Below are 24,937 nucleotides of genomic sequence, written 5' to 3'. Positions count from 1 at the left end.
TGCTTGAGTCCTAAATTCCCCCTGTAAATCTGCTTTCTGTACCATCAGTTCTCAGAACAATGCGCAACTTGATATACCTGATAAGAGTTAACATGAAAAATGAATAAATCATTTGCTACTCCCTTTTCTTTTTTTTGCTGTAACTGGGTGTTGGTCTATAAAATGAAGGAAGTTACACTGAGCAGGAAGTTTAAAAATGCTTAGACAGATGTCATTAAAAAAAAATAATCAAAATTGGCTTCCTGCCAAGTGACTGTAATTAAAATTATTCTTCTTAGTGAGAAAAAAGCAGATGCAAAGGGAGGTTTCCTGTCTCTTAAAGTAGGAAATATAAATAACTGTTAGTCTCTCCTTTGTGTGTGCATGTTTCTGTAAGTGTGCGTCTTAATGTAGGACTCTGTTGCTGATTTCTAAAGTGACTTGTATTTGAAAACTTTAGTCAATACCTGGTGGATGGGTGCTTTATTAATCTATACTTTTTTGGGTCTTGCTTTTAAATTAGACCTTTGTTGAAAAATAATGTATATAAATTGAAGTATATAAATTGCCCTTGCTGTATTACAGATTACTGAAATGGCTGCTCTTACAGAAAAGAACAGTAAATTTCCTTGTACGGTGTTGAAGGGAGAACAGGATGTGGGTGGGTGTACACGTGTATATAGCTGTACACATTTATACGCATCTTATAGCTGTAGCTGATAGCTATATTAATTTAGAAACCAATGCAGTCAATGCCATGCAACTTCCTAGCATAGATGGACGTATACAAGTATAAAACTGCTTCTATCAGCATAACTTCTTTTTCCCTGTACAAGCATCTTTAGTTTGATATAATGCCTTTATATTATAATTTAATTTTGTTCTCATTACAAAGGTTTCTCATCTGATACAATTACACAAATTCTGCAACAGTCTATTAGCCAAATTAGGCAAGCACAAGAGGTGTGCTCTACATCTCTTTTCTGTCACGACTGTTTAAAAGGGCACCATTTCCTTCTCCCTCCTATGCATAGCTAGTTAATGACTTGCAGAGGTTGAAGAAATCCTGTAAGTCCATTTACCACGGTTTTCTCAGATGTTGCACTGAAGTTTGTAGTTTTGTTTCTTTTTAAAAATAAGTTCCTTTTGCAGAATATCAGACAAGGCATGGGCATGTGTTTCAGTGTTGATCCGTGAGAACTGCTAGATGGTTGTGGAGCAATACGCCTTGGCAGTTGCTAGGGCTCTTACCTAGCACATTAGTTTGTTTCTAGTGTGTTCCATATACCTATCTGGATGGGACATTGTTAGCTGTTTTTAGCAGCCACACATTTACACTGCTCAGATGAGGTTCTTCAACTGCGTTGAGATATATTATAGCACAGATACGGTTCTTTGGCAAAAGTGTCCTGGTAACTGTTTCTTCTCCTCAATGCATTGGATAAATGGGTTCAGTGAAAGGAGTCAGTAAAAGTGCGCTTGTGCTGACATGGGTTTTCCTGATTTATGATGCTGTCTAGTGTTTTTAAGTAGGCTGTGCTTGAATTTACCTCCCCTATGAAAGTAAGGTTTAGCCCCAGCACCGTTCTACTGATCAGTACATACTGCTCTAACTTACACCAAATGGCGTAACACAAATACGCTATACGAACAGCACAGAGTATAGATGTGTGGGTGCAGGGCCTCGATTTGATATGAAGCACTTGCAATGAGGAGTAGGAGACAGCAGTTAGGCCCCACAGTGAGTTTTGGGCATGATGACCACAGGCAGGCATACCTCTCCTTTTCCATGAGTGCACTACAATACAGAAGAATAGCTTGATTTTACTGCTGTTTTCTTCAGGACTCCACAACTGCTCAGCTTCTGTTTGTGGGCTGACTGGTCTCAATGCATCAAGATGTCTGCAACAAGAACCACCACTTATATTAATAAACCTGAATATCAGAAGCTGGATGGCAGGCTGGTACAGTGTGTACTAAACTTTGTAAACAAACCTTCATGATTCTGGCATCTTTGAATGGTCCTGGAAAAACTTTCCTTGGAATAGATAGCAGAACTTGCTTCTGTATTTTGAGCTGCCAGATTATCTGGCAAGAGAGCTGCTAAAAAAAAGGTTACAAGAACAGCTGAAAAAGAGCAAGTACTTGCCTGCTGCAATCTATAGAGCAACTGGCACCCACTGAGCATGAGTAACAGTGATCTGAAAACATGCAAGAGAAATACAGACATGTACATCCTCTGGGTGCTGCAGTGCTGTGAGAGCCAAAGAGATTCTTAATTGCTCAGAGAAATATAGAGGGACTAGTCCGAATGGATGAGTAGTGTGGGCTTTGGGGGTGAGGTCAGGTTACAAAAGCTATCCCCAAGAACGCTGCTGGAAACTTCAGCAACAGCTAAACTTATAGCTCTTTCGGAAAACGAAACAGAAACATTTTAAACTCACAATCCACTTTACAGCACAGCCCAAGGCCATAGGTAATCCATCTCTGCCAATCCTAGGGTGTCCCCTGTAAGCACATGTTTAAGAACTGCATTACAACAAACAACTCTGTGCCCTGAAAAGAGATTTCTGTCTCTGTTGAAATCCAGAGGCCCTATGAAAAGGTAGGGAAGGTTAAAGGTACAGCACAAACCATGAGAAATCCCTTGCTGTTCATCCAGTCCTGCCTCTGTGCTCTTCTGGGGGGCAGTTTGCCTAAATCTCTTCCAGTTGTGTTTGCAGTTATGTCTGCTACTGCTAGGAGAAGTCCACCAAATGTGCCTTTCAGAGAGGTCCCAGGAAACCTGCTGGAGAGGTTTCATTGCTTCTTCCCAAGTGGGAAGGGGAGCCATGGCAGGATTAAATGGCCACTTCCATGGCAGCACCCACAGCTCCCAAGTTCTCGTCTGATGCCCTAGGCTTTGAATCAGCAAGTGCTTAAAACTCCTGCTTTACTTTAAGCTGCTGAGACATTACATGGAAAAGGTAAGTCTCTGCCGCTGGCAGCAATGCCTTCCTCGCATGCTTCCCCCATTAGTAGCATGGCATGTCTGCATCTGGGGGAATGTGCTGTGAGGGGAAGGGAATTGGGCAATTTTTATTTGGGGCAGGTAGAGGGAAGACTGTCCCTTCTTCTACTAAGAGTGTCAGAAAATACACCCATGTTTTTCACTCTTATGCTGCTCTGCTGAAGATGTCTTCCAAACAGAAAAGGAAAGCAATGGGGTTTTTTGTTGGCATTTTGGCAAAGTATTTTCATGAGTATGGCTGCCTGTTGAAGACATCTGTTTAAGTTCCCAACGCCGGATAACAAGCAGATCTGTGCAAATGTTTGGGGCTGTGCTTTTCATGCAGGTTCACTTATGTTTCGTACACATGAGTCCAGGGACGAGTCACAGATGCCATGAGCAGGCCTGGCCAGTGCTGTCAGCTGAAACTCTTGTTTTGTGTCCAGCACATGGGGAAGAGATTGCGTTCCTGAGGAGCTCTTTTGAGGCGTGCTAAGGAAAGAATAAATCTCTCCACAATGGAATTTATTCTGAGTGAATTATCAGGGTTAAAAAAATACTCCATTGCTTTCAGCTCTTATCTTTGTTTACCATATCGCCAAGGACTGGTGCCTTTGTGCCCTAATACTGAACTGTCAGCAAGAGGGACAGGAAATGCTGCCTTCTCTATAGGCTCAGCACATAGGCTTAATGAGAAGAATAACATCTTAGCAGCAGTTGTTGGTTTTGCTCCGTTTGGTTTATTCTCTTTTGTTGTCTTACTTCAGCAAACCTAGATAATCTTAAGAGAAAAGCCTTTGTGCCAAATTCATGCACTCTGTAATTTAGTGACCTTCAGATATTTAAACATTATTAAGACCAAGTCAAGCTGACAAAAGAGCCTATATCCTTTTCATTTCCCACCAAGCCGACCATGCTGCATCCTGTCTGGAGCCTGGTCGCGCGCAGCATTCTCTGAACATGAGCCATCTTTCATCTCAAGCAAGGAAGGAGCATACCGACACCAAGCAGAGCTCCGGCTCTGTCCCTTACGGTGGTAATGCTGGCTTTGCAGGAAGCCCCGCCACTCCTGAGCCAACTGATTAATAACTCCCCTTAATGAAATAAGAAATACATGGTGGAAAAAATAATCAAATAGGGAAGTCCCATCCAGGCTGCAGCAAAGATGTGCTGGTAATGCTGCATCTGGTGGAGCGGCACTGACTTGTCCTGACAGCCTCCCCTCTGGATTTTGGGGAGCATGGGACATGAGAGTGGCATGAGCCTGGCTTCTTCACCCTGACACTGGCTGCAGGAGCCCATCCTGATGTCTGCTTGGGGAGCACTTTTGGTGTGGCTTCTCTTCCACAGATCCCATAGCAGCAGCAGTTTCCCTGAACAGTTCTGGCTTCACAGCTTGAGAGGGGAGAGGTGCAGGGATGATTCCCGTGGATCTCAACCTCTGTTTGGGACTCAAGAGCATTGCAGATAGATAAACCCTGAAAGCATATCCCTCAAAATTCAAATCACAGCTATTTTTTTCCAAGCAAAGGTAGGCTAAAAGTGAGTTTCTTTGCCTGTTTGTTGCTGGTGTATGGGTAAGTGTGTAACACCCATTACAACTTTTTTCCCCCAGCAATTGCACATCGTAAAGCAAAGCTTTAATGGCAGGTCAAGTTCACTTCTTTATTTACACAGAAGGAATGTGTAAAATTTCTGTTCGGGTAGTCCGTCCACAATTTTGTTGTTCATTCAAGATTTACCTTTATTTTGTACAACATCAGTATTAAATTTCAAGAGTAACCTTACCCATGACTTAAAAATTAAAAAAAAAGCAAAACAAAAAACCAAAAAAACCACCCCATCCAAAAAAAGCAAGGGAGTTACTGTTAGTACCATGTAATGATCAGGCTTTGAACAGGAGCATCATATGCTGCCTGCCTCTGAGCATGCCAGCAGTATCCACACAATCTCATGATTAAGGTTTACCAGTCTTATTAAAACTGCTGGAGGAGAGGAAGACACTTTCCCAAATTCACTTGGAAAGCTGCGTCAGGACTTGACCTTCTGACTGCGAGCCTTGTGGCTTTGCCACACAACAGCTACTCCCTGTGCTCCTCCTGCCCTCGAAATAATGTGCCTGGAATCTGACCCCGCATTTCCCGCTGTCACGTTGGTATCAGCTGGAGATAAATGAAGCCTTTTATTAACTTGTTCCTTGCTTTGCAGGCTGCTTTTCTCTTCTGCTCTAAAGAAGAGCCAGTGGTGATGTGGCACTGAGGCAGAGCTATGTACACACACTGTCAGCACAGCGTTTGTAATCTACTGGCTGAAGCATCTCTTGTGGTAGAGATGAGACAAGACTCCATTATAAGGAACACAAAAGGAATTTTTCTAGCAAGTCCACTGGAAGCAGGGAGCAAGTCATCATCTTCCCTGGCTTCTCAGCTCCCAGCCTGCGTAGTACCAAGGAGCAAAAGTGGTGACGTGCATATGCAGAACACAAAAAAAAAAGTCTTCCCACATCCTGACCTAGATAAATAGGCCCTGGCATGAATTTTCTGACTTCGCAGCACTGACACTTTGCATCTTCTGAGATTTAAAGATGGTGCTTTTTTTTCAAGTCATTTTTATGCCATTTCAAATTGATGGATGTGTTACAGAAATATACCCATGCATACATGTGTGCGCACATGAAAGAGAGGCCAAAAGTACTAATACCAATCTCTCTTACTGTGCCATAATGTGAAATGGGAAGTGAATGTGTTAGGAAAAGCAGTAGTTATGGACAGAAGTGCAAGATGTTCTGCTTTTCTGAGCTGCATCACAAATGCCTTGGGAGCGAAGGCAGGGAAAACCGTGAGGTTGCTCTAAGTTACGCTGGCAGAAGGCAGGTCTAAGTATGCAAGAGGTGCAAAAGGGAATCATATCCACTTACAGTTTTTCCCAACGTGTTTCTTACAAGAGGTGTAACTCAGGCAGAATACGATCCCAAGTAACCTGCTTTCCAGAATCTTTTCCTTCAGAACTGATCTAATTCCCCCGCCCTTTTTTTTTTATTTATTTTTTTTGTGTATCATAGGTATTCTATGACTGGGACTACCAAGATGTTGTGTGATGTTATTTAAACTAAAGCAGCAAAGTCAGGATAGCAGCAACGTGCCATTGGCTTTGTGATTTTCCTGCTTGTTCACTAGAAAGAACCGTATATTTCTTTACACACATGAAAGTCAAAGAAGTAATAAGCACCCTTCATGAGTCAGATAGTCTCTATTTATATATCAGAGTACGTGTGGGAAGTCCTGTTTTTTCTCTGGTTTTTTCTTTCTGATTTTCTTTTCTTTTTTTTTTTTCTTTTTCTTTTTAAATTAAATTTCTTCATTTAGAGTCACACAGCTGTCTGGGCTTCAGCCATAAGATAAGTGGATCTGTGTATGACAGCAGTAACCGAAATTTATCTTTCTTTTCCCTCTCTCCCCCTCACATCCTCTCTTCTCCACCCCCACCCTCTAGTACCCAGCAGAAACAAAATGCTATATATAGACTAAGCGGTTCCCCCCCCCCCCCCCCCCCCCCCCCCCCAATTACTTTGTCTGCATGTTTCAATTTCGTTCTGTGTCAAGCTTTGCCAAGGTACCAAGCTTGGCATTTTCAAGAGGAGGTTGGATTTAATCCCCGAGGCCCCTCTTGCAGTAACAAACACACATACCCCAAAACGTGCTACAGAACCATGGGTACTCTGAAGGGTAGCTCACACTTGCATGATGTTTTTTCACATGAAGTTCCTGGTCTTGTAGACTCTTTTCCTTTTTTAAAAGGTCTGTGTCATTCTAGCTGAGCGCTAGCAGCAGATGGCCAAAGGGCAGGCAAGGATGGCCCATGGTGCTCCGTAAATGGAATATTACCAGCATCCTGCCATCACCCTGCAAGTCTGTGGTATTTGTTTTGTATTCTCTCAAGTCACTCGACATTGAAGTCAGGTGCATAACCAGAATCTCATCTTTATCAAAACAAAAAACAACCAATTAAAAAAAAAAAAAGGAGGGAAAAAAGATTTCTAGTTGAAAAGGTAAGACTGGAAACATAAATCCCAGTTCAGAAGCTAAATGAAGTTCAAAATATTATTATTTGTCATAAATCTTATGTGTTTTCCAGCCAGTTTCTAAGTATGTTGGGGCTTCACTCATCATGTTTGAGCTTTTGGGGTTAGCAATATTCTGAGTATGCCTAGCTGCTCTCGTGTGTGTGACAGGCCCTTTACAGGAAAGGCCTACAGCTGTGCTCCATCTTTGTACTCTCAGAAAATCCCTCCCCACAAATTAGCCCATCTATAGATATCTACAGATCTCTGTGCCACAACTTGTGCTGAAAAGGGCAAAGGATACCATCTTTTATTATTTTATAAGGGTAAAATCGCTAGTGAACCCCCTGCAGAACGCTATGCAGTTTATGCACTTTTACGGCAATAGAAGTGCTCTTTTGTGCTGAATGATTCAACAAATATGGCACTTTGTGGGTGCCACCTTTGTGTCTCAGTGGCATCTGAATCATGTGGCCTCCATGTCAGGGCTGGCTCAAATCCAGGTAGGTACCACTGTGTTGGCCAGGTTCCCCTGCACCCCAGAAATTTTGTGACTTGGTGCAGGATAGAGCTTTAAAAAAGAAGAAGAAACAATAAAATAATGGGTATTAAAGTAGTGTGGACATAAACGAAATGACAGCACAGAGATGAGATGTGGGGAATTGTAAAAATAAGGATATCCTTTGAAATACAGAGAGGTAAATGAGTGAGGTGGCCAGGCATTGAGGTAGGAAAGGGTCAGGTTCAAGAAAAAAAATAATTTTGGGAAGCAAGGCAAAAGGAACAGGGAATTGATCTTCACACCGGGATCATTGTGGGACTGTGAGGTAATAAATAAATAAAGGACAAAGCAGCTTACTCATAAAACAGAAGAAATCATGAGAAATACTTTCCATTTGCCTTCCCTGTAAAATCTTATATCATCCTAAAACATGCTAGAAATGACCTTGTTCAGATTACAAATGAATTCTGTATTTTCTCACTGCTGACCCTGTGACTTCATCCTGCAGCTTTTTGAGTTGTGCTTTTTTTTCATTTCATTCCCGTGCGCTGACGAGGGCCAGTCATTCAGCAGGTGTGGAGGGGCTTCCTACCAGTCCCCCAGCCGCTGCACTTCCCAGGCTCCGTCCGTCCTCAACTGATGCGAATCGGCACAGTGCCTCTGATGGATTCAGGTCTGTGCTAAAGGAGACCACGAAAGATGTGGCCTCCTGAGCTGAATGCTGTTCTTTATAATCTCTTCTCCAATATGCATCCTTAAATGTCCGAAAGACCCAGGTCTTGGTTTCTCTTCTTGTCTTCTCTTCAGTTTTTGTCGATGACTTGGATACTGATAATAGCAGAAGAATTCCAGATAAAAAAATTACATTTCTGTTTTTACTTCCTGGGATTAAGGGCAGGAAGGCTGTCCTGGGGGAGATCCCGGTGGAGATTTTCCACTGGCCTTTTATTGGTTGGAAATGTTCCCAAGATTTGGGTAGAGTTTGAGTGTCATTTCAGAGGTCCAGTTGGCCCTCAAATAACCTACTGTGCCTATCAGTGTAATCAGGACCAAGTCATTGTGTGAAGTAAATCATAAACAGATGGACAGCCCTGCCATGGGGCTCTACAAAGGGTAGGGGAAAGCAAAGACACAAAACAGTGCCAGAACATGACACCACGATAGCTTCACTAAATCTAAGCGTGAACAGGCTTAGGGAAATTTCTGTGTTCCCAGATGGAGAAGAGATAGGGTAAGGGAAGAAAAGGAAAGAAATCCTTGAATAGGCATCTGCCAGGATTCGTCGCAGACAGCTTTATCTGAATATCTAGAGAGGTTTGTCATAGGATAGTGTCATGGTAGCAGACACCCCTGCTCACAGCCAGCTCCCCACTGAGCTTGGGATAGTAGGTTTTGGACTGGCATGTAGGGTTTTTTTAAAGATACTCTTCATGCATTGGACGGAGAAAACACAAAAGCTGTTTCAAGTGCTATCAAGTTTTTTCACATACCAACTGTAAATTGCTTTGTTGTACCCAAGGCAGTCAGCACTTTCCAGAGGGAGCAGAAGAGGAAAAGGCATTGAATAGCTTTGGTCAGAAAAGAAATTTTTCCCCTTTCTTTCTCCTTTTTTTCATATTTTCAGCTAAAATGTGAGAAGTTTCAACAGGAACAAACTTTTCCCTCGTGCCTTGTAGAAAAGCCATATGCTAAAATTGGGAGCTAGGACTGGATGTGGCTTTTACCTGTAGATTTTACCTGTATTAGGTAGGAGATGAAAAAGTCTACAGCAAGGAATTGGAGCTTTGACACCTGAAAAGCTTCTTTATTTCTTTACTTTTAGTACCATCAGTTTCTCAAGTCAGGCTGAGCCTTGAGTTATGATCTTGGCAGCTAAAAACAGACAAAGCTCCTTTTTGTTTAGGACATATTTAAATGCTATGCTACAGATTTCTTTCTTTTTTGGTCATTTTAAGTCTGTGCATTCAGAGCAGCATTTGCCTGTTTACTCACCGGAGTCACACAGAGGCTGAAAAAAATCAGGCTGCTTAGGAAGGCTAGAATTGGTGGGTGCCCAACTCCTCAGGTTGTAAATTGTTGGCCTCAGTCTTCAGCACCTCTGCTGGCCCCTTGTGTACAGGGAGGGAGTATTTACCAGGAGCACCTCACACATACATTTGGAAGATGATCAACTAATTAATGTTTGCTAAACGCTTTGCAGGCCTCAGGGGAAAAACAACTACGGAAAGGCAAAGTTTTATTATTGTACTGCACCTAATGTACATAAAATGTTTTCAAGGCATCAGGCACTACATAAATGTTGTGTGGTATTAAAACTGACCTGCCCTTGTCAGAGCAAATAATAATTATGCTGAGTGATGGGAGAATCTTGCAGTTTCTTTGCTGTGAATGTTTGCCTGTTTACTAATTCAGAAAAGGTATCATCCAGCAGCTGCTGAAACCAATGACAAGCAGCCACTGGCTCAAGCCCGTCTTTAAGTATCTGCAGAAGGGTGAATTACTGAAGTAATTTATTTTGTGTAAGGCTCTGCTCTCCTCATAGGCGGGACTGTGCTCTCTAGGGCATATTTACCCAAACTGCATGCCTGGGGCTGAGGCACCTCTCAGTCCATAAGGCTGCCGAGTGCATGAGGCCATAGGGATGAAGAATGACAAAAGAGGACCTCACTACATAGCCCATATGATGGCCTCGATTTGCAGCATGAAAATGCATGCTGATGCCTTTTAATATAAACGTAACATGAGGAAATGAACATTTGATTAAACTAAACACACGGGCCTTTTATATGCAAGGCCCTAATTTAAAGCACTGTCACCTCCATACAGAAAATACCAGCTGGAGCAGGAATGATTAAATTAAATCCTCTGGCTCTTATGTGATACCATGAATGTCTGCTGAGAGGGGAAAAAAAAATCCTTCCTCTTTATTCCTGTAGATCTGCAGCAGCCACCAAGGGACACTTCTATAGCAGGAAGGATTAAGTCTTGCATGAACTTCAGTGCTTAACGTGCTTTGGACTGGTGACATGCCCTTCGGACAGACCTACCCCATTTTTATAATTCTCTTTCTCAGCCTTTTGGGCCTCTGGCAGTCCTTTCTCCTGTTTAATTTCCTCCTTGCCTCCCTCCCACTGGGATCCTTCACCATTCAGCATTTCTGCCACCCAAGTAGAAATTTTGATTGTGTCAGACAAGTGTAGAAAGTGTAGAAAGAGAGACTCAGTGGGCTGAGGAGAGAACTGGGGGGGATTTCCTGGGGGCTGAGTGGTTTTTAAGGAGGTGATAAACAGGCAGTCTCTGCCTCTGATGGGTTTAGCCGGCTACAATGCATGGCCAGGGATTATATCACATCCACAAATAGCTGGAGCAAGGCACACATTGCACTCAGGAAGGGAGCCACTTCTGGAGAGGAGCTGCTCTTCCCCACCAAACCTAAGTCAAACAAAATGGGGAAAAAAAAAAAAAAGTACAGTGAGGGTAGTTGTGTATTAAAAGATGCCTGGCCAGGCACTATCAGCACACTGGGGACCTGCCTCTTCCTTTGTGCAGGAGAGCACCCAAGATGCCCAGTCTCACTCCCAGCTATTTATTTGCTTTTTGTTTAAGAGCACCCACATCTCTTGGCATGGGAATCTAGGACGAGGTGGAGTTGACAAATTTACAAAACTGAGATTGAACCAGATTTTCTTTCTCCTTTCTTTTTGTTTGCAGCTTGCCTCATAAAGAATTTCCTTAGTGATTTTCTTCTCTTTTCCTGCCTTTTTCCCCCCCCAGATCTTCTACCTGATGGCACTCATTCTGTTCTTGCTGATCACCATGTGTCAGTAGTAATGTAGGTGGAAGAGAATTTCTGACTGTTTTGGTTGCAGCTTTTGTGTTTATCTGTTTGGGTTTGGGACACTGTTCAGTTTCAGGAAGTATTTTTATCTCACAGAAGTTTCCTTGTGAACAGCGATGCTACGAAGACCTTGTTTTAGCACTGCGAAAGCTACTGGAGGTAATGCAGGTCTGTCTTCTGTCAGGAGCTGAAGTCTTTGATTTGAGAAGCAAAGTAACGTTAAAAAGAGTCAACATTGGTGTAACCTTATACTTTCTGGCTCTTTCCCCAGCACTCTTAGATACATACTTAGAACCGCATTTTCCTCTGCCTTACACTGATACAACCCCAGGGAGCTGCGTGGATTTGCACCAAAGTAACAGAAGGAATTTGGCTGCAAGGTCTGCGTGTAATGTGGTTATCAGCGCATAACTGGTGTGCCAGCCTTTCCCACCACCCCTGAACTTGGCCTGTGCATCGGCACCTGCCTCTGCCTGTGCTCACACAGCTTATGTGGCGGTGGACCCGGCGAGAGGGGGACGTGAAGGCTGGAGTTAGAGGAGGTGTGAGGGTGACCAGCAGGTGATTTGAACAAAAGCCTGTAATACACCTGTAATACTAAATTTATTTGGCACACACGGTCTTTAGGAGGAACTGGGAGGAGTTTGAGATGTCTGAAGCACCAATTGCTACTGCAGCTTTGGAAGTGCTTCAATGAGCAAAGTAACACTGCCAAACCCAGCAAGCAGCCACCAAGGGTGGGGTGAGAGCCCCAGCGCTGCATTTCCATTTGAATGGCAACACAAAGCAGATGAGAAAGGTGGCAGGTAACCCAGGTGGAATCAAAAATAAAGGGAAAGCTTGAGAGTACGTGTTTTGGATAGTCTTTTCTTGCTTCTGCAGAAAGAGGCATGAGGGCATGGAGCTGAGGATTTGCTTTAATGTTCATTTCTGAGAGCATGTGAGAAGACACAATGCTGCTGGTGAGGCTTTAGCGCTACCTACGTGCTGTAAGGATTCAAGAGGAGAGGTGCTAGGCAGCTCAGGAAGCCTCTTGCTGCTGCATCTTAAGCTGGAAATCAGGCTTCATGTCTTATTTTTCATTCCTAAAACTTGTTCTCAATTCTATAGTCAAGAACTTTGTATTTTTCTAGAAGATACCCTTCTATAGGCCTTTGTCACTGGAAATGGCCAACAGACACTTGGTGATTTTAGGCTGGCTCTTCCCTATCTTAAAGCAGTGTATCTTAAAGCAACACCTTCTGCCATGACCTGCCTCCTGGGACGAGTGGGACTCGGGATCTTCAGGATCCTGTTTCCCCAGAAGCAAGGGCTGGCTCTGGCCTGGTGCCATGCCTCGGAGAGACATCTCACTTGGCAGGTGCAGGCTGGACTGCAGGCAGCAAAAAAGATTTTGCATGAGGACTACTTTAAGCATTTTTTTTTTTATTTGGTCCAAATTCTGAGGATAAAGCCAAGAAATTTTACTTCATCAACTTTGTCCCTGTTTTGCTGCCTGACATTGTGGGGAGGTTTTAGTTTGGTGCTTTACAGGTATTCCAGCATGTTGTTGTGGAAGTAGTAAAACATGAGACAGGCTTTCTTTAAGCCAGTTACTGATAGGTGCCTGTTAATCCTTCCCACCCCTTTTTTCCTTCCATTGATCTGTATTTTGAGTGCTGTCCTGTCTGTAACCTTTCCTTTCTTGATATGGTTGTTAGCAAGGTTGTTGTGGGGCAACCCTAATGTGAGGTGGTATTCTTGCATTTCTTCTCCCCCTCCCAGGCTGAGCGTCTCACACAGGCTTTGGTTCTGTTAGGAGACAAGCAGCTCCTAAAGGTGACCAACAAGAGGTCAAAACCTGAGGCAGATTCTTTGATCTATCAGCAGCTTTTGATCCATTTGCTCAAGAAACACTATTGACCTGTTTGTGAATCCTAGCTATGGCTATGGTGTGAATATCTCTTTTGGCAATTCGGAAAGGGGGTGGATGGGAGTCACTGGGAACGATTCTGGCTTCTTTGACTCACCGCCTCATATCCTATTGCTAGCCAAAGTCTGCATTTCAGGGGGGAGCCAATGTGGGCTGTGTAGCTATGCATACACAGATAACACAGATCTGTATTGGCAACGAAGCAGATCTGCACGCCATCCCTCTGACATGGACTTTGTCACATTCACACCTGCCCATGAGGCGTTTGATTTGGATTGCAATTTCTCAGAAACTGCAGCCGGTTGGATCTCAGACCATGACTCAGCAGCACTAGTTATGAGGAATGTGGTCTCTGCAGCCTTTGCTGCTTCCAAATTGATTTCAGGTGCACGTCACACTCTGTCAGCTACACAAAATTTTCTCTTGATTTTTTTCATTTCTGGCTGCTGAGCACCACCAGACCATGACCAATACGATAAGTGGAATTCTCTTATTCACCGATGTGTACTTGCATTATGATTCCCAAAACAGAGGTGGTAGAGGAGGGTCTGTGTCTCGCTCATCAGCTACTTTCAGGAAAAGTTAGTATCTCATCTTAAACTCTCACTGAAGATGGGATCGTGCTGGACGTTGTATGGAAGCAACTGAGGTGCAGGCATATGTTCCGTTCTGCTGACTTGGCTGTGGTGATGCTAACCACAGCCAGCAAAGAGGAGTGAGCAACTGGGAACAGTAACATCTCAAACTGAAGCAGAAAGATTGGCCAGATCTCTCCTGTCAGCACTTGGATTCCCTTGGTGTTCATTGAGGAATTAAAAGTTAGCTGGGGGTGGTGGCAAAAAATAGGTTTGCCTGCCTAGAAAACACTAAAGCCAATACTGAAAAGCAGAGGTGGATCTGAAGGCAGTTATTTCTCTTAAGGATTTATATGGGGATTAAAACACACATCATCCTTGCAGTGCATAGGCAATTTTATAATCACTGCTGGTATTTCACCTCAGGGTACTCTGTGGGGTGAAAAATTAATTTCCCACCTTTTTCTAAGGAATAGAGGCCTGGGATTTGTTGTCAGTCATAAAGGAGAGTTTGTGGCCAAAATTCTGGACCTCAAAATAGATTGAACAGTCTGATATAGGTGAGGGTGTACCACCACATCTCCAGGAATCATGCAGAGAAATGCCACAAGATGGTACATGGCCAATCGACAGGAAAAGATACTACAAGGCTGTGCAAAGCAGAAGATAAACTGCTGTGCAAAGCAGTGGCTGCAAAATTAAAATATACATACAATGTGGTGCTTCCTTTCACCTCCCACATCTCTACTTGTCACAGAAAGGAATCTCTTAATGAAAAAAACACTAAATCTTGAATAGGGGGCAATGTAGACAGTTGTGGGTTTTTTTGCAGGAGGTTAAAGTGGCATCTTTGCACACCACCCACCCCAGCAAACCTGCCAGCAGTTGAAAGATATAAATAGGGCCATTTAGGGAGAAAAGCATATTTAAGTTCCTTTGAAATGTGCTTGGCTAAAGGAATATTTTGAAGAGAGGGAGTGGAAAAACAAATGGAAAATATTTTCTTTGAAAGGGGAAAAAAAATCAACAAACTGTCCTTCCTAAATAGAGATACTTGGCTGGTCTGTACTTTATTCAGCTGAAGGTCAGACCTTGCAAACAACTACTAAATTAGGTCCAGCTACTTTGATGCTAAAAGCATGGAAGTGCCAATAATTAAGTTGCATCAGATGTAGGAAATGACCAATGTGTCTGCCATGCTTATGATAGCAGAGCTCACTGTGCTGCCATTTGACCAACCCCTTTTTCTTTAGGTAAGAAAAAGGAATTTTCTTCTAAGGAAAATTAGCTGGTTTTACACCTTTGTTTTGTTTTCTGAACTGCTAATCCCCTGAAGGTATAGACCCTATTTGAAAGAGCAAATCAAAACTCCCATAATTTGGTGTTGTATTATTTGTTGATGTATGGTTTGATTTAGTGGCTACTTATTATATCAGGTTACCATATAATTATCTTAATTATTGACTCCAGAAGTAAGTAGAGGCATTACAAGAGAGACAGGAAGGCCCAATGGAAAAGAGCATGGCTCAGAGAATTGAACACATCACAGTGTGCTCTTCGCTCCACCACTCATGTACTCTGAGCCTGAACTCTTTCCTCAGCCAGCCTGGCTACGAAATCAGGAGGGATCACAGGGACAAGACTCAGATGCTGACCCAGGACTCAAAGACATGCAGGAGAGCGGTATAAAAAGGACAGAGAAAAGTTCTGAAAGAGAGATGTAAAATTAGCAGGAAAAAAATGAATACACGCCAACCACAGTGTGCATTTGCATCGAAGTGTGGAGCACCTGTATGGTCGCAGAGGAGCAGAGGAGCATACTTTTGCCACAAAGGCCTGAAATGTGAGTCTGATCACAGTTCATTTCCAGCCTCTGCTACTGATTTCCCTTGTGAAATCAGGTAGCCCTCAGATCCCTTTCTACAAAACAAGGATGACAAAAATCATCCTCCTGTCTTTGGTTTTAGTTGTTCAAATTATTGGAGCCATTTGCGGCTTTTACTCTCCTAGTCCTTCATTTGATAACCATCGACCTAAGCCAAAGGTTTGAGTTAGTAGGCACTACCGCAATATAAGAGCATCATTGAAAGGCTGTCAGTGCAGTCTATACTTTATGTATTGATAATATTTGACATAAACTGACAAAATATTTAATCTATTGACAAGCTGAGTTGCATCTTTCTCCCTAAGAAAGGAGCAGACGCACTGGTTCTGCTCAGCCTGTGCAAATCGCTTTCTCTGGTCTTGCTTCTCTTTCCTATGCCAAAAAATGGGGATAATAGAATGTATCTATTTCCTTCCCAGAAAAGATCGGTTAATGTGAAGTGGTGCATGGTGGCTTAGTGCTGAATAAGTGGGATACCCTAATCCAGCAAGGTATCCTCGTTCTATTGTATGCCTTTTCTGCATACCATCTGGAGTTGTTCTTTGCTTAGTATTTTCAGTATGTACCATATGTTTTTGCATGAAAATTCAATAAAATATGCATTATACATGAAAAGTGCTGTAGTAAATAAAAGAAGGATGGAATCCAGTCCCCTTTGTGAACGGCAGGGGCCCCAAATCTTCATAAAAGGTTTAGTCTAGTCTGACGTCTGTGCTTTTCTCCAATTTACTCTGTGTCAGTCTTTAGGAGATGCTCCAATTTAAAACAAAACTCTGCTTTCCTGATGAGGTTATTAGATGTACTTTGGCTGCCCTCTGCTGAGAGCACTGAATAAGACAGGGAAAACGTCCTCTTCCCAAGGAAGAGAATAGGGAGAAATTTTCCGTTTGTTCATGCACTAGAGTTGTGTCACTGCTGCTGGTGGTCGTCTGCGGTTCTGTGTCTCTCACTGTCTGTTTGCTGCCTGTCAGAGGGCAAAGTCTTCTGAGCTACAGACCTGTTTGGGCTTGGTGCTCACCACTCGTTGTCAAGGGCTGGGTGGTTTTGTAGACTTAGGAAATGCGGGCACAGGCATTGCCTGCCATGCAAAATTAAGCAGCATTACAGCAGGGGGTGGCCACGGGAGGAAACAGGCTTCTCTCCCCAGGCACTGTTGCAGTCCTGCCGGGTGGGATTTGAGCTGTACCTCAACTCTCTGCTCGGCAGAGCAATTCACCGCTGCGTGCTGTTCCTCATCAGGATGTTGGTTTCTCCCAGTGCCACCTCCCACCCCTCCACAAGCATCACAGCATTAGCACTTTGCTTTATTTCTGTAACTGGGAAAGGGCAAAGGGTTTGCTGCAACATCAACAAGTATAACTGTTTATTGTGAACAAAGTGCTCCTGCTCTGCTCTGCTCTTGTCTTTCAGAACAAACAAAGGTCCCGTGCAGATTTTAGAGCATAAAGCAATAGCTCTGTTGTAGCTATTAATGCTCTCTGTAATGCCGTTTTTAATACTGCCTAGCAAGTTGATTTATTATTGTATCTTCAGCTGGGCTGTGCACCAAAGCGTTCTGATGATGAAGGGAATGTTATACACACATTTAATTACTGCCCACATTTTTGTATAATTTTATCATTTACTGTTTTAGATGAGACATTGAGTTCTTCTACAGGAAAAATGCCCAGTAAAAAATAGATGATTTAAAAGCTAATCTGAGATGAGTTTGGCACTTAAATGTGAGAAAATGTAATTGTTCCTTTCGTGCTGCCTTTTCAGATGGTCCCTGATTACCAAAATGTACAAGGACTCCCTTATCTGGACATGGTGATTGCAGAGACATTACGCATGTACCCACCTGCATTCAGGTATCTACCACCACCACCACCACCACCACCACCACCACCACCCCCTTATTCCACAGGGTAGATCCCTAGCTCTATAAAATGGAAATCTGCTGTTGGAAGACCAATGTGCCCTTGGTCTCTCTGCCAACATCAATACCACTTATGCATTTGAAAGCTAGAATGTGGCCTATTGAAGAAAAACTGGCTAATACTGGTATTTCTGAAGGATTTTTTTACAGTGGATTGGCCAAGATTGCTTGCTTACCATTCTTTACATCCCCCGAGGTTAGAGGATGGAGCCATTTTGCAGCAGGACTGGCCTTAGAAAGCCAGAGGCTGCTGCTTCCATATGCCTCAGTCTTTGGGGATACAGAGAAAAGACTTACCCTAGCCAGTTGGTCATTAAAGCCCTGATCTGTAGAAGGGTTGCACATTCAGAAAGCTGTATTTCACATGTATGTTTGTTTAACTTGGACCCCTGCCGCTTTGCACTTTGTGCTGTGTTATAATAGCTAAGCTAATGGCTACATCTTTAAATTTGAAAATTTTGCCCCAATTCACACAAGACTGATTTTACTAAGTTGTATTGATGAACTGAAAACAAGGGGAAAATAAATTAGAAAACTCTTTGATGTCAAATTTCCAAGTTATCATGAGCATAAGAGCTGATGTTAAGAATGGAACTTTTCAAAGTGGTCAGCCAGTTGCACTGCTTCTCGTGAAGCTGGGGGTAAATTCACATGGCTGGAAAGGAGCCAAAGCTGAGTTTGCTGTGAGAGCCTTTGAAAAATTTACCCTACAGTTCCAAGCACCTTAAAATAATAGAGCTTAAAATCATATTCTCTTCCATATGTTCACAAAGATTGGAAGTCAAGATTTTGTCCATGGACATCTGCAGGATTGTTCAGAGAGTAAATGTCGAAGATACTTGCTCCTGGATGAGATGACTGGGCTTTACTATGTTATACATGGTATGCAAGTGGAAATTGTTTCGCCACTTAAAAGCATCAGGGATCTTTGTGTTTCAGCTGAAACACTGGGAAACAATCAGTGTTTGTCAGATTGGAAATAAAACGGGAATGGAGCAAAACTTGTTCCAAAGTTTCCGTTGGCATTGTCAGTGGTGTTTATTGATCTGGCTTTTACTCGGATGGATATGAAATGGATAGGACAGCCCAGTGCCTCGGAAAGATTCTAATTGCCTATGACAAGGATAATGCTGAGTTAGGGGAAAATTCAGTGGCAGCCAAGCTTGTTATAAAATGAGTTGGGTTTTTTTAATAGATGTACTTACTAGCCAGACAACTTTCTTCCCGAGAACTCATGTTTCCACTATCGCCAAATTCATATAAGGATGAGAAGAGTGGCTTGTCAATGTGTTTTTTAGCATGCCAGTGTCTTGTTCCAGGTTCGGAGCCTCTGTTATTTATTTGTCTATGAGAAGGAGAGAGATGGGTGACAGCAAGGAAAGAATGTGTTCCTGTAATGGTACCAGACTGACAGACCTGAAACTGAAATCTTTGTTCAACTTTGTAGGCACAGCGCAGGGAGTAGCAAAGGGACCTCCTTGCACGTTGTCTTGCCCCTGTGCTCCCAGCTGGTGCCAGGGCATAGCCCCTAGGCTAATAGCACAGCACCTGCCTGGGTCTGGGATGCTTTGGGATCTGCAGCAACCACCAAAGCACCAAAAGATCTGGATCAGGATCTGCCCCCACACATGTACACTGACACACCACTTTTTTTACAAGATCTACCGACCCAAGCTCAGCTTTGGCAGGCAGCTTTTCTCAGTCTTCTTGTCACAATTATGTTCCTAAGGACAGTCCTTGGCACCTATCACCACAGGGTGGGAGGAAACTGGAGAGTTTTGTTGCTAACATCATGCCTATCTTTGATGAGTGTATGTGAAATGCAGGTTTCCAAGGCTTGTAAATTGGTTATATTTTTCTAGCAGCAGCTGAACACTTAGCCCTAACATTAAAACCATCCCTTACTAAATTTCAGGTGCTGTCCCAACATGGGGGAGCTTCTCAAATAAACAAACTCAAAACTATATTTGTTATCATTTTTTCCTAAAAGCAAATGAGCATGTTCTTTCTGCCTTTTATTAGAGGTAACTGAGAATTTAATCTGCAGTTCTTGTAAAAAATGAGTCTAAAACCAACATTAGCAGCAAAATTACAATTTAACAGTTAACATTTTGGAAAACTGTAAGCAATGAAGTGCTTTACTGTGAAAAGGACAGAAGCTGACCAGCTGGGTTGGAGCTGTGTGCTTCTAGATGGAGGTGATTGTAACCTGGGAAGACATTAGCATCAGCAACAGTTGCTGTACTTATCTACTGGGGAAGTCTTACTCCTGAAATTGCAGGGACAGTCCAGCTGAAGAGGTTGACTTTTATGGTTCCCTCCTGCTGTGTTTTTACCTTTATTAATCATCTGGGATACATGACACTGTTTCAGGTTCACTCGGGAGGCAGCTAAAGACTGCATAGTGCTGGGGCAGCGTATTCCAGCTGGGGCTGTCATTGAAACCGCGGTTGGACATCTCCACCACAACCCTGAGTTCTGGCCAGAGCCTGAGAAGTTCATTCCCGAGAGGTATGTGGAGTGATGCTTTTAGTTCTTAGGTTGAAGTCTTTATTTGGGCCTGTTTAGATCGAAGGCCTGCCTTAAATGCTGTTTCACGCGTTAGGGTGGACACAGGACTCCAGCCTGTCCAGTGGAGATGCCAGGTCCTGCTGCTCCTTCACAGCCACAGTCACCCCCTCTTCACCCGAAACACTATTTCCAGCAAGAGGAGCACAGTTTAATTTGGAACATAAAAATATGTGATGTCTACCAAATCAGACAAGAGGTGATAGTAATGCATCCCTCAGAGAGTGCAAAGTTTGGTCAAAGTTGAAATGTGGTGCAGGTTTTCAGACCTGTTTCCAAATTAGGTGCTGCAAGTAGTGTGGCCTTTGGATGCAGAAACTGAAGTGAGACAGTATATTCACCGGGACGAGGTACCCAGGAAACTCGTCCAGCTCCTGGCTGGTTTAGAGCAGCCTTTCACTTGAGATCTTGTAATGGTGTGGATACACAGTGAGTGGGGAACCTACCCCATCTCCCACTGGGAATTTGCTCTCTGTCCATAAGTTAGGATCCTGGGTTCTTAGCTCTGCTTAGCAAGACATACTTTCACATGGAGCCGAAAGCTGAATTCCCTTCAGCCGGGGGAGGTGCGGGGCACTGTCAAATTGTGGGTTTGTACCCTGCCCTACCTTAGAGATGCTGAGTTGAGCTTACAGGGGGAATTTCAGTTGATGTGGTGTTTTGTGGAAGAACAAATTAGTTTTGTGGGCAGCTATACTTTAGGCTGTTCTGTGGGCAGCTGCATTTTAAGCTACCACTGTGTTGAAAAGTCTAGAAGAAAAAAACCCTGCATGCTCCACAAACAACTGGGTGTGAGGCAGGCAGCCCAGAACCATCTTTGCCAGTAAGACAACACATGTACGGTGTAGGTGGGTTTGCCCAGTGCTCCTTCTGGAGCAAATATTGGCATATGCTCTATCAGACACCTTAGGCCATGACAAAGAACAATGCCAATGTTAGAAAAGCCCAGAGCTTTTGTTGGGGAGGAATCTTAGCAACAACTGGAAGTCTGGAGTGGTGTTTAGCAATGCTTATTTAAAAATGCTGTCTTAATTGTTTGTTCACCACTTTAACTGTAGTATGAAAGCACATTACAGGGTAAAATGGATAGTGGGGGCTTCAGTCCCCTTGACTCATACGGTGCTGTTTGTTATGAATTGGAGATGAATTCTCTTTTGAAATCTCCCGGAGGAATGAAGCATGATTACTAACACTCTCCCCCACTTGTATCAGTTGGTAGTGTTAGTAAGAATTATAAAATAACAGCTTAACAAAAAATAAGTTTTCAGCTACAGGCTTTTCCCCCCTAATATTTTGTTTTGAAATCTGCCTCAGGAATAATACAAGGGAGACTAAATTTACCAGTATGATAAATGGGGGTAAGCAAGGCAAGCATTGCATTAACCTGTTTGCATGGAATATGCAACAGTGCTCAGTCCATGAGTTAATGGTCCTTCAGTTGCAAATTACGGGCTTCTATAGTACTGCGGCAGTAGCCCAATCTTATTTAGGATATCTGAGCATGAGGGTGGGGTTAGCAGAAATACACAATACTATTTTTTTCCAAACCTCAAAATACCCTGTATTACCTCTCTCATCTCTTTCTACCCTGCGTGAGTTTGCTGGGCCTTTGTAGTCTAAAGTTCTTGCAAATTGTATCCAAACAGGCGATTTTCAGGGATGACCCTATACATGAAGGACAGGACCTTAATCCACATATAGAACTGGAAAAGTAGTTCTGTACTACCAGAACAGCTCCAAATACCTTATGACACAGGAGGTCTATGTAGATTTACAGGGTAATGCCATCACTGAAAAGGTTTCTTTTTTTTTAAGGAACCACTCTGATCAGTGACTCAGCACAGGCCAGATGAGCTTCACCTTGTTGATTATGCATTGGCCCTAATAACTTGTGCTGACTCAAACTCTGTACTCTTGTCGGTACATATTCTGTCCAGTATACATCCATCTTTGCATATGCTGGCAAACAGATTTTGCTTTTTTCCTTTGGACTGCTGTTCAAATAGAAATTTTGTTTCCTTCCTTGGGGGTGGGGGTGCGGGAAGAAAGAAAAAACCCTCATTTCTAATGGGTTGGGCAAGTATTTTAAAGCTGGGTAGTTGATGCAGATCTGCATAACAGACTGTCACATTAATCAGTCGTTTCAATTGGACTGAGGTACTTCAGCTCTAAGAACAGAACTGTCTGCCATTTCAAGGTTTCCCAACTGGGAACCTGGTCTCTTTGTGCCAAGAGCAGAAAGAAAGGCTTTACTGAATTGTAATAACAGTTTACTGTGGCCTGTCCAGTCCCATGAGATTTCATCTCCCCTTGCAAGCTTCAAAGAGAAGTTCCCGTTGATCTGCATCTGTGATGCACAGCAAAGAAGCGGTGTTGCTGCTTCTAGCTAGTTCACATTGCAGCCCATTAGTTTCCTCTTAGGTGTAACCTCTCCCTCATACGTGCAAATGTCTATGTGGCTAGCTTGTCTGCACCTGAAGTTATCATTCTTCTAGGCATCTTCATGAACTTAAAGCAATTCACTGAAGACAGATTGGAATTAATACTAATGTCTCCGTCCCCTCCTGGCATCACCAACTGACAAAGGCTGATGGCCATAAGTCAATTATCTGTTTACTTAAGGTTGTCAGCCCCATCAGGACATAATCTGCCAATAGTCCCTTTGATGTGTCCATTAACAATTGAAACAATCACCTTTTGATATGTAAATGAAAAACGCGGAATCAGGAGTAAAAAACATTTATTGGACTGTTTTCCATCTCTGCACCTTCTAGGTTTACAGAGGAGGCCAAGAAGGAACGACATCCCTTTGCATACTTGCCTTTTGGGGCAGGACCCCGTGGCTGCATTGGCATGAAAATGGGTTTGCTGGAGACAAAAATGACTCTGCTGAGGATTTTGCAGAAGTTTAAATTTAAGACCTGCCCAGAGACTGAGGTTTGTACGCGTAGAGGCTTAAAGGCCACACTTACCAACTTCAGGCAGTTGACAGCATGTCCTAGACAGGATGACTGACTTGCCTTTGTGAATTTCTCTTTGTTTGAGACAACTGCTAGAGCCACTTCCATAATAACGAGGGACAAGAGGCCTGGACTGCATGTTTTAATCAAAATGTGATCTAACCTTTATGCTTTTTCCAACAAAACAAAGTTACACAGCCCTGCCTTAGTGAAGAGCAGTCTAGCAACACTGCAGTCGAAATACCTTGATTTATACAGGGTAAGAACAGGTGTACATCTTTCCTGGGATCTCAGCACTTTTAGTATATGCCTATTGCTATATAAATTGCACCTAGCACTTACTCAGCAACTCTAGAGTTTACAGAGTTAATTTTTTTCTGTTCAGATCTACAGTATAGCTGGGCAACCACTGCCTCAGCCTCTGGCTGTAAATTCTGTTTAATATTATACTACCACAGCTGACTGTAAAACAAGTACTTTACAGCTTCCTCAGTAATCCTGGTATGGATTGATCCCCCAGCAAAAAACGTCTGTCTGTATGTGGGGGTGTTATACACACATAAGCAAATACATACAATTGTACATAAGATGCTCTTTTTTTTCTTTTAGATTCCTTTGCAGCTGAAATCAAAAGCCACACTTGGACCGAAAAATGGAGTCTACATTATGCTAGAATCTCGCTAAATGAAAATGTACATCCTGAAGCCTCCTGGGATGGGACCCTTTGTTCAGTGACTCACTGGGTATAATCATTTTTCAAAACCCCAAAGACAGGTAGGAGCCTGTCTCATTGATGGTAGATGTAGTAGATGCTGCCTCACTGCCCTCTTGTGGGAGAGCCTCCAGTCACTTTTATCAATGAGACATGGGCTCCACGGTCTTTTTGGTGGTTTTCAAATTGCTGTGAATAGTATCTGTGGAGAAGCATCCCACTTTCACTTGCTTTTCTACATTATGCTTTCTTTCACTCATCTTTGAGAATGCTTTCTTCATGCTCAAGTTCAATAAATGGAGCAGATGTTAAGCATACACACACTCTAAAATATATTTTAATTAAAATTGTTTCTCTCACATATCCTTTTCATGCACTTGTAAGTCCATGCTCTAGAAAAAGTCCAAGAGACACCACAGTTATAGCAGAAGACTTGGGATCCAGCGCACTGGATTTTATCACGAACTCCGCTAAACACCAAAGCTGAGTTTCCTGCACAATGCTTAATCTCTCCCTGTGTCTGTAAAGCAGAAGGGGTTGCACCTTCTTCGTGCTTTTAAAATGATTTCAAATACACTTAGATCAACAATTTGCACTTGGCACATTGCATTGACATGACTGAAAAGGAATGAAGAGTTCCCCTGCTTACCAGTTAAGTTCCAGTAATAAGACCAAAGAAATGAGGTGACAGCCATTTTGCTGGCTGCTGAGCTGCGGTTGGAAGGGTGGAGAAAAAGAAGATACAAATTTAAAGAAAGCAAGAGGACTGGAGGAAATTTAAGGGTAATCAGAAGGTGCTGGTACAACATCTGCTTCAGGTTGAGACCTTTTCCTTTCCAGCCATTGCAGTTGGCACCATCTTTGCTGGGTCATTGACTCAAGGAAATTGAGTGCTGCACGCACTAGAGCCAACGGCAAAGGAGTGGGTCCAGGATCATCAGTCTCAGCAGCTCTCTTGATTCCTTATGTGACCCTGGCGCAGGTCACATCCCACGTGCCTCACTCTGCTTGGGAGGGAACTTGTCCGATTGCCAGCTGC

At 43.1% G+C, this 24,937-nt stretch overlaps 1 protein-coding gene across 4 annotated transcripts in view; it reads left to right on the top strand.

Moving 5' to 3' along the window:
• The window catches only part of TBXAS1 (thromboxane A synthase 1), a 229,640-nt gene extending 205,381 nt beyond the window's left edge, over positions 1-24,259 (top strand). For all 4 annotated transcript variants that reach the window (XM_037389194.1, XM_037389190.1, XM_037389192.1 and 1 more), the window contains 4 exons: positions 17,502-17,590; positions 20,032-20,169; positions 23,001-23,163; positions 23,796-24,259. In XM_037389194.1, coding sequence (XP_037245091.1) covers positions 17,502-17,590; positions 20,032-20,169; positions 23,001-23,163; positions 23,796-23,870 — 465 coding nt within the window. In that variant the 3' untranslated portion in view covers positions 23,871-24,259. The remainder of the gene's footprint in view (positions 1-17,501; positions 17,591-20,031; positions 20,170-23,000; positions 23,164-23,795) is intronic.
• Positions 24,260-24,937: the final 678 nt, after the last annotated feature.

The sequence above is a fragment of the Falco rusticolus genome, chromosome 5 (genome assembly GCF_015220075.1).
Source record: "Falco rusticolus isolate bFalRus1 chromosome 5, bFalRus1.pri, whole genome shotgun sequence".
Taxonomy (NCBI): Eukaryota; Metazoa; Chordata; class Aves; order Falconiformes; family Falconidae; genus Falco; species Falco rusticolus.
This window is presented reverse-complemented; position numbering and strand designations above follow the sequence as displayed.